The sequence below is a fragment of the Myotis nattereri genome, assembly GCF_964212035.1.
Source record: "Myotis nattereri genome assembly, chromosome: 10".
In the NCBI taxonomy this organism is placed as follows: Eukaryota; Metazoa; Chordata; class Mammalia; order Chiroptera; family Vespertilionidae; genus Myotis; species Myotis nattereri.
The window spans coordinates 74,490,433-74,503,417 of NC_138085.1; the positions used below are offsets into that span (position 1 = coordinate 74,490,433).

General features: G+C 40.6%; 1 protein-coding gene across 1 annotated transcript in view; it reads left to right on the forward strand.

Annotated features, from left to right (window-relative positions):
• The window catches only part of ATAD2B (ATPase family AAA domain containing 2B), a 118,055-nt gene extending 113,687 nt beyond the window's left edge, over nt 1-4,368 (forward strand). Inside the window, exons 27-28 of the mRNA XM_081101490.1 lie at nt 22-150; nt 3,546-4,368. Of these exons, the coding sequence (XP_080957616.1) occupies nt 22-150; nt 3,546-3,587 (171 nt within the window). The 3' untranslated portion in view covers nt 3,588-4,368. The remainder of the gene's footprint in view (nt 1-21; nt 151-3,545) is intronic.
• The last annotated feature ends 8,617 nt before the right edge of the window (nt 4,369-12,985 follow it).

Consider the following 12,985-nt stretch of genomic DNA (forward strand, 5'->3'; position numbering starts at 1 on the left):
TGTTTTTCTAATTTTTCTTAGAAATTGCTTGATTTGTTGGTAGATAAAAGCAACAATCTGACAGTTGATCAACTTGAGAGATTGTATTCTCTTCTTAGTCAGTGCATCTATCATCACCGCAAAGATTATGACAAATCACAACTTATTGAGGTAAGTGCCTGGTTCATCTGGAGAACAAACAGATAAGGGCTTTTACGTGTCCAAAGGAAACATTATTTTAGTCTAGATCTTTTGCCAAGTAACTGAAGAATGTTTTGAAGAATTAAGATTAGTAGGAGAGTCAGTAAAAGTTATAATTTGAAGAACAGAGTCTTAAGTACTATTTTGTTTCAGGACAGAAATAATCTGGGATTTTTTGTTTATCAGAACACAGAAATTCATGGTTCTTGGTTGACATAAAATAGCAGGTGACAATTCTCCCCTCCCTTGCTTATCACTGAGGAGGTTTATCATGCAGGCCTGTTGAATGTGGGCGTGGCCACTCAGTGTCTCTAATGCTCCCCTACTACTGATTGGAAGGAGTTGACATGGGCACTGGGACTTATTGGCCATCCAGTTAATGGTTAGAAGGAAACTTAAAAAGTCATCTCATTTAATCAGATTTAGTTCTGTAAAATAGTCATGTGAAGGATTAGTTGTCTTTTGCTTAGACACTTTAGCGGTAAACTATTCCATTTCTAAACAACTTTGGGACATAAGAAAGTTCTTCCTTATAAATATGAACTTATATCTTTGTTCATATAAATTACATCATGAAGGCACACTTCTGCTTTTTGAGTTCATCTGAGCAAATGTAATCCCTCATCTACTCATTAACTGGCTAAGTGATTTAATTAGACTATTTTTGCTCACTTGCCTGTTAGTTTGTTTATCTGGTGATCTAGTTATTAAATATTTATTAAGGACCTACAGTTCCAGATACTGTGCTTGGTGTTGGGGATGCAAAAATTGATTAGGACAATGTCTCTGCTCTCCAGGAGCTTTTCTGAAATAGCAAGGATTTATATGTAAAGGAAGTGATTATGTTCAATATGTAATAAGGAATACTGATGAGACTTGAATCAAGTAAGACAGCATTTAAAGACTGTAATCACATTGTCATAATTTTATGAATTTATACTGTCATTATACAATATCTATCTAATCCTCCTATATAATAAAAGGCTATTATGCAAATCAACCAAACAGCAGAACAGCTGGTTGCTATGACATGCACTGACCACCAGGGGGCAGATGCTCAACACAGGTGGAGCACCACTTAACCAGAAGCTCTGAGCCGGGCTCATGGCTGGTGAGCGCAGTGCGGACATCCCCTGAGGGCTCCCGGACTACGAGAGGGCACAGGCTGGGCTGAGGGACCCCCGAGTGCACGAATTTCGTGCACTGGGCCTCTAGTCCTATATAATAAAAGAGAAACATGGTAATTGACCGTACCTTCGCTACGCCTCCCATAGGCTAATCAGCACGATATGCAAATTAACCACCAACAAAGATGGCGGCTAATTTGCATACTGCAGGCAGGGCGAGACAGTGCGATCCACCTGCCCCGTGCCCCACCCCACCGGGCCTGCAGTCCGTGTGCACGGCCCAGTGGCTGGCAGGGCCTGCAGTCCGTATGTGCGGCCTGGCGGGTGGTGGGGCTGCAGTCCGTGTGCGTGGCCTGGTGGCCAGCGGGGCCTGCAGTCCATGTGCGTGGTCCGGCGGGTGGCGGGGCTGCAGTCTGTGTGTGTGGCCTGGAGGCCAGCAGGGCCTGCAGTCCGTGTACGTGGCCCCGCACCCTGCCCTGCCGCCTGCCTGGTCGATCACAATCTGCCCACCCCGCCCCACCGCCCGCCAGGCCTGCCGTGTGCGGTGGGCAGCGGGGCGGGGCGGCGCGGCAGAGGGCCTGCCATCTGCGACCCAGTGAGGGATCCGGTCCTGCCATCTGCCACCCAGGGAGCTGGCCTAAGCCAGCAGGTGGTTATCTCTGGAAGGGTCCCAGATTGTGAGAGGGCACAGGTCCAGTTGAGGGACACCCCCTCTCCTGCACCCCCTCCTCCTGCCACTGCACAAATTTTTGTGCACCGGGCCTCTAGTATATATATAAAAGGCTAAATGACCGACCGACCGGCTGGTAGGTATGATGTGCACTGACCACCAGGGGGCAGACGCTCAATGCAGGAGCTGCTGAGAGACAGCAACTTTGCAGTGTCCTCTTACGCTCCAAGACCCCTCGGGGGATGTCAGACTGCCGGTATTGGCCTGATCCCCGCAGGCCGGGCCTAGGGACCCCACCTGCCGGAGGGACCCCGCTCACTCCACAGATGCCCTTTGAGCTGCAGACCCAGGTGCAGCCAATTGAGAAGGGACCGCAGGAGGTTGGCTCCAGGGCATGTCGGACCCATCAAGCCCCGTCCGCCACCTTCTAATTAATTTCCTTTCAATGTGCGTGAATCCATATACCGGGCCTCTAGTATAGAAATATTAGGAAAGCACAAATGAGAATATAAAAACATCACCCATATTCTCCCACCTAGAAGAAATTTAGTCAGTGATAATCTTTTGGAATTTCTGTCCTTTAAAAAAATGTCTACATGTACACGGCGTGTGGAAGCATGTGCATATAGATTTTTAAATTAGGAGCATAGTGTATATTCTGTTTTATAGCCTGGCTTTTTTCCTACCCAGGTATACATGATGAAACATTTAGCAGGAATGATTTTGGTTGTTCAAACAGAAGAACTTTTTGATCAGACTATAATCTCTTAGTTTAGCCTATTAGTTCTACAGAATTCAGACTATAATATCTTCTGAGGTGGAAAAACAAATGTATTAGATATATTTGATAATTGCCCATCAGAATGAAATGTGTGGGGTAGAGTTCTTTGCTTTTTTTCCTTATTCCAGAACTTCTTTGTTCACATTGAAATTTGATTAGCTTGAAAGGATTGGACGCTCTTAAGCAGTGAAACATATTTCAGTGTGGCACTCGGAGCCCTGGTATCTAGGGGCCTTCGTCAGAGAGAGGAGGGACCTCTGGCACAGTCACCAGTCAGTGGCATTCTTGGCGGTGGTGATGGCAGTGACTGCTGGCTTCCCCCGCCCCCCCCAGCTCTGGTTGAGTGAATAGCAGTGGGATCAGGGTGTATTCTACTTTGGGTACAAGTTTTACTGTACTTAACGCATCCATTTTGCTTTGGGAGTTAGTTGAATGTAATGAGTAAGAAAGGGCTCAGGCTCTGGAGTGAGGCTACCGCATTCATATCCTGACTCTGCAACTTATTAGTTGACAAATTATCTGTACGTACAAACTTCTTAGTACAATATCTGTAATAAGTACTCATTGAATGTTAACGAGTGTCCTCCTCATCAGCCTACATATAAAATGGGAGGCATTTGGAAGTGTCTGGGGCAGATAGTCTTACAGAGTAGCTTTGGTATTGTAATCAGAAAAATACTTAAAGCTTAACTTGTATCTAAAATTCTTTCTTTAAAAAGTTAATTTTCCCATAATAACATTTCTTTCCTTTAATAGATGTCATGTACTTTTTTTTTTTCTCTTATAGGAGATGGAAAGAACAGTTCATACATTTGAGACATTCCTATGAACTTTTCAAGATGAGTGGTTTATCCTCTCCAATCTGCTCCTGAGAGAGCAGTCTTCTGAGCCATTCGATTTCAAATTGCACCAATCACGGGCAGAGCCTCGGTGTAAAGTGCTCTCTCTCTCTCATTCTTTCTCTCTGTTGAATTTGGTGCTATTGTCTCAGGTACCTGAAACCAACCAGCCTACAAGAACCAAACAGAACTTCAGAAACATGTTGTATTTTCCACAAGTAAAAAATACAACCCACAGATTGGAGACTTCGGTGCTACAGAAACTGCTCTCACTTCCGCTCCTCTGTGCACGCACTCTTTCGGGGACTTCTCGTAGGGAGCAGGCCAGAAACGGGAAACTGGATCCAGGGGCAGTTTTAACTGTTGAATTGTTTAAACAGTGGGCAACCTGTTCTATTTTTTCTCTTTTCTACCCCTTTTATCATATTTGTTTCTATTTTTTCCTCTGGGTAATGGACTGAAACCTGTTTAAGAGTTGGCTATGGTATATTCTGATGGGAAACTGAAGAAACTGGATGAAATTAGATTCGGCTCTTTAGAACTGCCTTTAATGTGCCTTTTTATTCATTTGAGGAAGATAAGGCTAAACAAAAGGATGGGCTTGTTTGTAGCAAATGAATTAGAATGTTTTCACAACCTTAAAAATGTTTGATACTCTGTGTCATTAAGAGGCAACCAGTGCTTTGGTATAAAATGCCTATGTTGTTTTCAAAACTCAGTCAAGATACTCGGTGTGCCACATAATATATTAAAAAGGTAAGTTTTCCTGAATGATCTGTTTCTGTTTTAAAAACACATAAAAAAACAAAGACAAAAAAAAAATCCACAGTCCACCAAAAAACACACACACTTTTCGGTATTACCGACAATGATGACCAGAAATAAATAGCAGACATTCTTTCTTCTGTCAGTGGCAATTTACTAGTTACTCATGTTTGAGCTCCCAGAGAATGATTTTCATGTACAGTAAATTGGTACTGTTTTGTTTTTAAAGCCAGGGCTTGCCAAATGGACAGAAAAGAGAGGACTTTGTCAGAAGCTCCATTAAATTCATTTTCTATATGCATAATTGCAAGTGAGCTCTGGTGTGGTTCTTGGAATAACAGTATTAAATGTTTAAATCCCTTACCATAAGCTTAACCTTTTCACAACTACTCATTTTGATTGGAACCCATTTTGGATCTTGTTGAATGATTTCTGTGAGTTGTACTTACCTAAAATTAATTATGGGTCACTAGTTTTACAAAACTTTCTACAAATTTGGGAGACACCGTCTAGGCAGGTGCAAAGAGGCAAAAGGGAGTGCAGTGACATTTTTTTATCAGATGATTTTTAAACAAAAAGCAGAAAATTTTGACAAGTTGGCTTGATATCTTCATTCATTGTAGCTATTAGCTGCAGGTGTGTCTTTCCAATATATGCAACACATGTAGTTTGAGTTTTAATTAGAGCGAATGGTCTTGGACTACTGCAGAGATACTGAGCTACCTCAGCTTTTTGTATTTTAGTTACCAACAGTGTTTACAGAGTTCTGTAATCACTTAGCCACCGTTTACATGCTGAAGCTAAGGTACTTGTCTCCCATCTCTGGCTGTGCCGTGTGCTGGGTGCCAGCACAGCAAGCCCGCGTGGCCGTAGGCTGCTGCAGTAATCCCCAGTGCTTCTTTGCATTAACAGCAACATTTTATGCCTTCTAGTTCTCGCTTCGTTTTTGAAAAATGCCACTTGTTTTCTATATACCTAGTCTAAAATTTTCATAATATTCAGTTAGTCATATAATTCAAGATGCTACCCATGTAGACACACTGTATTTTTAAGGTGGGCAAGTGCGATTAACGATGAACCATTTTAAAGGGGAGGTTATTTGAAACCTCTAATTTGATTATTGGGAGGATTAACATGCTTTCTTTAGTATTTATTACCATCATGCCAGTTCAGACTATTTTGCTGTCTAATACATTAGCATTTTGTATTTTGATGGAAATTGTTACAGAATTTAAAGATTTGATGAAGAAATAAGATGTAGCAGATTTTTTGTAGCAAGTTTCTGGTAAAAGGGTTTTTTGCAAGTCTCAGGTTCTTGCTGCACTATTTTTTTTTAAATATTTATTCCAGTTACTCTAATTCAGAAACATTCTGTTCAAGTAACAGCAGCACTTGTGAAAGGAAAAGTAAAAACGCACATGTTGTTAGTAAGTTACTAAATTTGTACAAGTTTATTAAGATTTTAGCCATCAGTGAGTTTGACAAGGAAATTTATTTATGTTCGGCATTAAAATGCTTCCAAAAGATCAAATTTTTTAAAACCTTAACCTTAATATAGATGGAGAAATAGGAGGCAACCTCAGTATGATAGGAACTGCCACTTTGAACAGTTTAGGTCTTAAAGAGAAAGCCAATCAAATGCCAAGGGGAGAAAAATGAGCTTTAGCTCCCTTCTTCCCCAAAAGAAACACACTATGTCAGTTTCACTTATTTTACAGATATCTGGTGGTTCTGTAGATTAAAGCAGCTTGTGAAATCATCTAAGTGGACTCGATTTTGTTTACCTTCTGTAAATTCTTAATTTTTGCATTGGCAAAAATATGTACAAATTGACCTCTGTTCTTATTTCCTATTGTGAGCATTATAAATGATGAGCTCTTATGTAAAACCTTGCTCTCAGATCAATAAAATGTGTGTTGCAGCACAGCCCAACAATAGCTAATGCTCAGCTGTGGGGACCGCGGGAGCTATTTGAAGAGATGGAACCGCACTAGGATTGAAACTGATGGCTGTGGAATTAACTGTGTTTTGAGCTTGAATCTCACCTGTGATTAATTTGTTTTGTTTTGCTTTACGTCCTTTCATGACTTGATTTTTCTCATATGCCAATGTATTTGTAGGTTTACTGGATTTTGTTTTTAGGGAGTGGGGTCATAATATCCTCCCACTTTTGATTAAGTTGGTTCAGCTATGGTGCTATTCAGTATCGTCAGTGTCAGGTCCCGTAGCTGAATGCCATTGTTGTTATAATTATCATTTGTAATCACATTGTACGCTTGAATTTGGGCTTGTACCTGCATCTTTTGTATTTTGTACATTCGGTTGTTTAGACTTTGGAGTCATCTTTGGTTTCAGTCATGTGTGTCTACTTTGTAGATTTAAGTAGACTTCATCACGAGGGTCTATTTTGGATTTGTAGTTTATTTAGAATTGTGCTAAATTGATGTTTTGCATTTGACTTCATTTTACATTAGTTTGAAGTAAATTATTTAATTTTTGAATTCTGGAATTTTGAACATTTACTGTAATTTGTAATATAACTGCTGTGAAATACTTGAATAAAGATGACAAGAAAAACATGTCTTTCTGTAGCTTAATCATTATTCCTGTTGGCTGCAAATACACTAGCACTTTTCTAGCTGAATTAATGTATTTTGCAGCTAGGGCCCCCAAAACTTCTGTTGTTTCTTTTAGGTTTTAGTAGCCCTCAGTACATTTTGGCAGCCTTCAGTATATTTTAGCTGAAGGATTTTGTATGAAGAAAGTGTGGTTTTAATTTAAGTTGAAGATTGTCTAAAATTTGTTGTATAGAAGCAAATGGATTACTTCTAAAATCTGTTTTTCCAGTTGAAAGACTATCTGCAGTAGACGATTGGGTAGTATGGTTTGCTTACTTTATAGTGTTTCCCTTTGATCGCCATGCAGTTGTCAGCATGCTTTGAACAGTACATGGAATTTCACTATGGAGGGAGATTTCATACCAGAATTCGAAGGGCTTGTTGCTTCCAGTGAATAGAATGTTCTGGCGTTACACGGCCCATGTTTCTGCTGTCCACTATGAAACCTTCTACCTTCCAAGATTAGTATACTAATCTTCCTCCATTTAAATGTCTACTTTCCTTTTAATCACAGTGAAAAGAAGCTGGTTGAATTTGACTGAGACTTTTTTTTTCTTTCAGATTGTATAATTCTTACTTTTGACTATGTGTATACAGGGATACCTCGGAGATATTGGGGTTCCATTCCAGACCACTGTGATAAAACCAGTATTACAGGAAAATGAGGCTTATGAATTTTTTGGTTTCTCAATGCATATAAAGTTATGTTTATACTATATATACTATAGTCTTAAGTATACAATAGCATTATGTCTAAAAAAACAATGTACATACCTTATTTAAAAGTATTTATTGGTTCCCTGTTGGATGTTGCTCAGTTGGTTGAGCATTGCCCCATGCATTGAAAGGGCTCCGGACGATTTTGGGTCAGGGCACATGCCCAAATTTTAGGTTCGATCCTTGGTAGGGGACATGTGGGAGGCAACCAATCTGTTTCTCTTTCACATCCATGGTTCATTCTCATTCATTCTCTCTCTCTCTCTCTCTCTCTCTCTCTCTCTCTCTCTCTCTCTCTCTTTCTCTCTCTCTCTCTCTCCTCCCCTCCCACTCTCCCTCCAAAAATCAATAAAAACATTAAAAGTGCTTTAGTGCTAAAAATGCTAACCATCATCTGAGCCTTCAGTGAGGTGTAATCTTTTTGCTGGTGGAGGGTTTTAACATTCAATTTGTAGAAAATGCAATATCTGCAAAGCACAATAAAGTGAGCTGCAATAGAACGAGGTATGCCTGAATATCAAAAGACTGATAATGATAAACCTGGGAAACATATTTGAAAAATTGTATTTAAATGTTTAGATAAGGAATTTATAGCTGCATTTGAGTCTCAATCGAGTTTTTAGGGCTCTGGAGATGTAGTTGGATTTATTTGTCCAGCTTTAGTTTCCATTGGACTCAACATTACAGTCAAGTGAAAGGCTAATCTTTAAATACCCACCTCATGTTATCCCTGTGCCCTAACACCTGCAAAGTTATTCCTTGTTTTTTTGAAAATATATTAATTCCCTCCGTTACACATACAGTGATAGGACTTTTATGTCCTAGGCACTATGCCAGGCATGTATGATACCCATATTCTCTGTCTTTAGCTCCTAGTCTGCTAGGGGAGGCTGGTGCATGGACCAGTAGTAATGATTCAGTGGGGAAAGGGCTGTAAGAGGAACACAGTATTGTTCAGAGTTCTGAGAAGGAAACTGAGTTATTCTTTTAGGAATGGGGAGAATGAGATAAGGTTTGAAAAGATAGTCGGCATTTTATTTGTCCTTTGCCTCTTTTTGGCTTTTCTAGTGTCTGGTCCCACCTTACCACAACTTTTCCTTGGTTTCTTGGGATCCCTTATATTACATCATATCACTTTATTCATACCAGTCACTCTGGAATTTCTTTATCTTGACTGGTTCAAATCTCATTAATGGCTGAACTTAGGTTCAATACCTGCTTCACTTATTTTTCAGCGTTCTTAGATAATTGTTTTGTGTCTTTTGTGCAGGACTTTCAGTTATAATTAGTGGGAGAGAGAGGATATACTCACTCAATCTTAACCAGAACCAGAAGTTTCGTTATTTTTTGGTTACTTTATAGAAATGTCCTGTCTTTCTTCCTCCTGTTTGTCAGAAGGCATTACCTGTTTTGCTTCCTAACTTTTATATTCTTTCTAGTTTAGTGTACATTTGTAAGATGATTTTATCTAATTCTTTCCTGAGTTATTTCCTTCATGAGTTTTTCTAACTCTGGTTTATACTGTTCTTTCATTCTTCTGTCACTGTTTTGTGTCCTTTTGCTTGTTTTGAACTGGCAGGCCATACTTTTCAATGTTTGTAGGCATGTCTTCTGGGGGGCTGTGACTGCTTTCAAGGGCAGCTTTTGTTTTTATATGGGATTTTCCCTCAATCTTCCACCGCTTGTTTTTATATGAAATTCCTTGCTTTCAGAAGGAAGCCTGAAGTTCATGGCTCTAGAGCGCTCTCTTCTGTTATTTTTGTGAAGAGTTTAAATGCCTGACTGCCTACTTTCAGAAATCTGACTTTGTCCCCCTCCCTACTTTATTCTGCATCTCTCTTTTGTCCCTGAGCTGTTCAGTTTAGATTCTGTCCCTAGTAGTCTGGTCTTTGTGTGGAGCTTGGTCCTGAAAGGGGGGCTCTGGCTGGTTAGTCTTGAGAATCCACAAGACTCCTACTTCCCACAGAACCCCTACCCTCACTCACCTGAGAGCTGGAGTCTGCTAGAGTCCGCTCAGGGTCAGATGCTATTCTCCACTGACCCCCACCCCACCCCACCTTTCCAGGACGTCCCGGGGGGAGGGGGGTCTTTAGTTCCATTGAATGCCAAAGACTCCTCTGCTTCCTTCCTCACACGTGGCTGTGCGGGCTCATAGGTGTCTGTGGTTGGCTCCTACCCACTTGGGACTTGGCGTTCTGGAGATTCCTTGCTATTTAGACGTTAATCTGTGAGCCTTTGAATTTTTCATGCTGATCTCTCTGTTTTTAATGGAAAGTTCAGGATGATTAAAAAACCCCACACCTGTTATTGCCACCATCTTATCTCTTAGTTACTTTGATGAGAGGTGTGCTCTTATGCGAAGAGTGAAGGCTTCTGGGTAGGAAGTTTAAAGGGGAGAATGAGGTTTAGAATATTCATGGGAATGGAAAAGATGCTTTGTGGGAGCAGGTGAGAATGAAGTAAGGGCACAGGGAGGGTGGGACCATGTATTAGCACTGGGCCAGCCTTTGTGAATGTACCCTGCAGGCGTCACCCACACCTCAGAGGAAGTTGGCAGTTGGATCAGAACTGCAGCTAGGATTGGTTGCATTGAGGCCCCAGCGTGTTATAGGTGTTTGCGATAGCAGGTAAAAAAAGTGTCAGTGTCAGACGCGATGTAATGAATTTGGTCCCTACCAGTTATTAAATGCTTTGGAATTTCCCATTTCTCCACAAATGCTAAGTCAGTGAGCAGTACTCTAAAATTGTATATTGTCATGGGATCTCAAGAGCCACAGTAAAACCAAAGGCTTAAGAAACTTTGGAACGAGTTTTCTTAAAAAGCACATGACTAGCCCAAGTCGGGTGCGTACAGCTCTACATAGAGCACTTTCATAACGCTCTCACTTTGTTCCCCTCCCTTCTTTATTCCACGTCTCTCTTTTGTCCCTGTGCTGTTCAGTTTAGATTCTGTCCCTAGCAGTCTGGCAGCAAAGCAAAATTAATTTTGATATGAGATAGCATTATTTGTAAACATTGTGTATAGTTACTTTCCTTATAGCTTAACATTGCTTTTGAGAAAGTGTTGGAAATTAATGACAAATTTCTATTTTAGCACGTTAAATGAGTGCAAAGCTTTTTTAACAAGACTTTGCAAACAGAATGTATGTGTGTGTTTTTTTTAAAGGAAATGTGGTCCTATCGGTTGGGCTCAGTGGATAGAGCATTGGCCTGGGGACTGAAGGGTCCCGGGTTCGATTCCAGTCAAGGGTACATGCCCGGGTTGCAGGCTTGATCCCCAGCAGGGGGCGTGCAGGAGGCAGCTGATCAATGATTCTCATCATTGATATTTCTATCTCTCTCCCTCTCCCTTCCTCTCTGAGACCAATAAAAAATATATTTAAAAAATAAAAAGGAAATATGACAATCCACAGATAACATTATACTTGATATGTTACTGAAATAAAGATTATTTGTGGTAGGAAGTCTCAAGTTCCTTCAAGTAGTTAAAGGTGACAGGAAGCTGTCCGCTCTATAGCTCACCACAGCTCAATCAAGAAATCTCTTTAATAAGATTGTTTAAAATGGAGTTAGTAGCAAAGAAAGGAATAATTGCCTGTCATGCTATAAGAAAAACCACTTCACATCTTTGGGATGTTTCTTTACACCAATTTCCACATTTTTTTGAACTTACATGTCTCCAGAAACAAAACAGCAAAAGATCTTTTTATTAAAAAGTGTTTTTTTCTCTCCACATAGTCAAGATTTAATAGTTGGAATTGATGAAATGTCATCTCACTATTAACACAAATATTAAATAGAATATCTTTGTTTTACTATGACACTTTCGTGAGAATACTGGGATGTGAAAGTTTTTGCGTTTTGAATATCGATGGGCCAGTCATTGGTTTCGCTGTTCTTCACTACAACTTACTTGCTGAGAAGATTGTCATGTTAAAAATTAAGTACAGAATGCCAGGAGCCTTTCCAGAAAATGTCAGGTCCCCCTTTTGCGGCCCTCATTGGTAGCTGGTTTGGGTATTTTAGTTGTTGTGTAGAGTAGTTATTAGGTGGTGGTTTATTTCAATTTCCCCCCAATTTTTAAAATATTACAGTATAAGTAGAGATGCTCAGGTCTTTGGGGGACTTAGAAAATTATAGTGAAACATATTTTGCTATATTCAGGAGAAGGATTTAGTTGACTTTGAAGAGTACTGATTTTATTTCTTCTGCTACAGTGTGAAAATGTATCAATTTTTCTTAAATATTTTGGCCGTTCTAAAGATGAGGTCAGATGTATTGATCCCAGAATCCCGTGTGATTATTTGAGCTTGTATCATAATTTAGAAGAGAAGTTTCCAAATAAGTTTGGCAAAACGCTGCCTCGTGCATCCACTTTAGTACAGTTAGGATGAGTGGGAGTCTGTTTTTGACTCTGAGAAATCCTGTAGTAAAGAAACCTGTTTAATTTTGTTAAACCCAGTATTCCCCAATTTTATTTAGTCTCAAGACCTTGTATACAAATGTTCATTGCAGCAGCATTCCTAATAGTTGAAGTGTGGAAGTAACCCAATGTCCACCAACTGAGAATGGAGATCCTAAATGTATCCATTTTGTTAGCTATCCATTTTATATACCGGTTCAGTGGAATATTACTTGGCCATAAAAGAAGTGAAGTATTGATACATGATACAACATAGATGAAACTTGAGAATGCTCCGCTAAGCGGAAGAAGGCATAGAGAAGAGACCACGTACTGCATGGTTCCATTTACAGGAACTGTCCATAACGGGCAATCCACAGAGACAGGAAGGAGATCAGTGTTTGCTGTGGGTGTGACTGCTAATGGGAACAGGTTTCTTTTTGAGATGATGAAAGTGTTCTGAAATTAGACAGTGCTGATGGCTGCTCAAACCTGATGAAGTGTACACTTTAAAAAGATGAATTTTAGCATATATGAATTATATATCAAAGCGGTTATTTTAAAAACTAAAGGCCTGGTGCATGAAATTTGTGCATGGGTGCAGTCCCTAGGCCTGGCCGGCGATCGAAGTGTGAGCATCTGGCATGGAAGGGCAGGTCCCACCTGACCTCTGGGCCCTGGGCAGCACCTGGGCTCCTGCTCCCACTCACCTTGGCCTGGCACCACCCGCTCATCGGTTCCACCATCCCGCTGTGGTCCCGCTCTTGTTGGAGTTAATCAGGGCTGGTAGCGCTTCCACTGCTGCCTGCTGCACGGGCCATGCTGCTCCCTTGTGGTCAGCGCACCTCATTGCAAGCGGTCGAACCACCGCCTGAGAGGACAATTT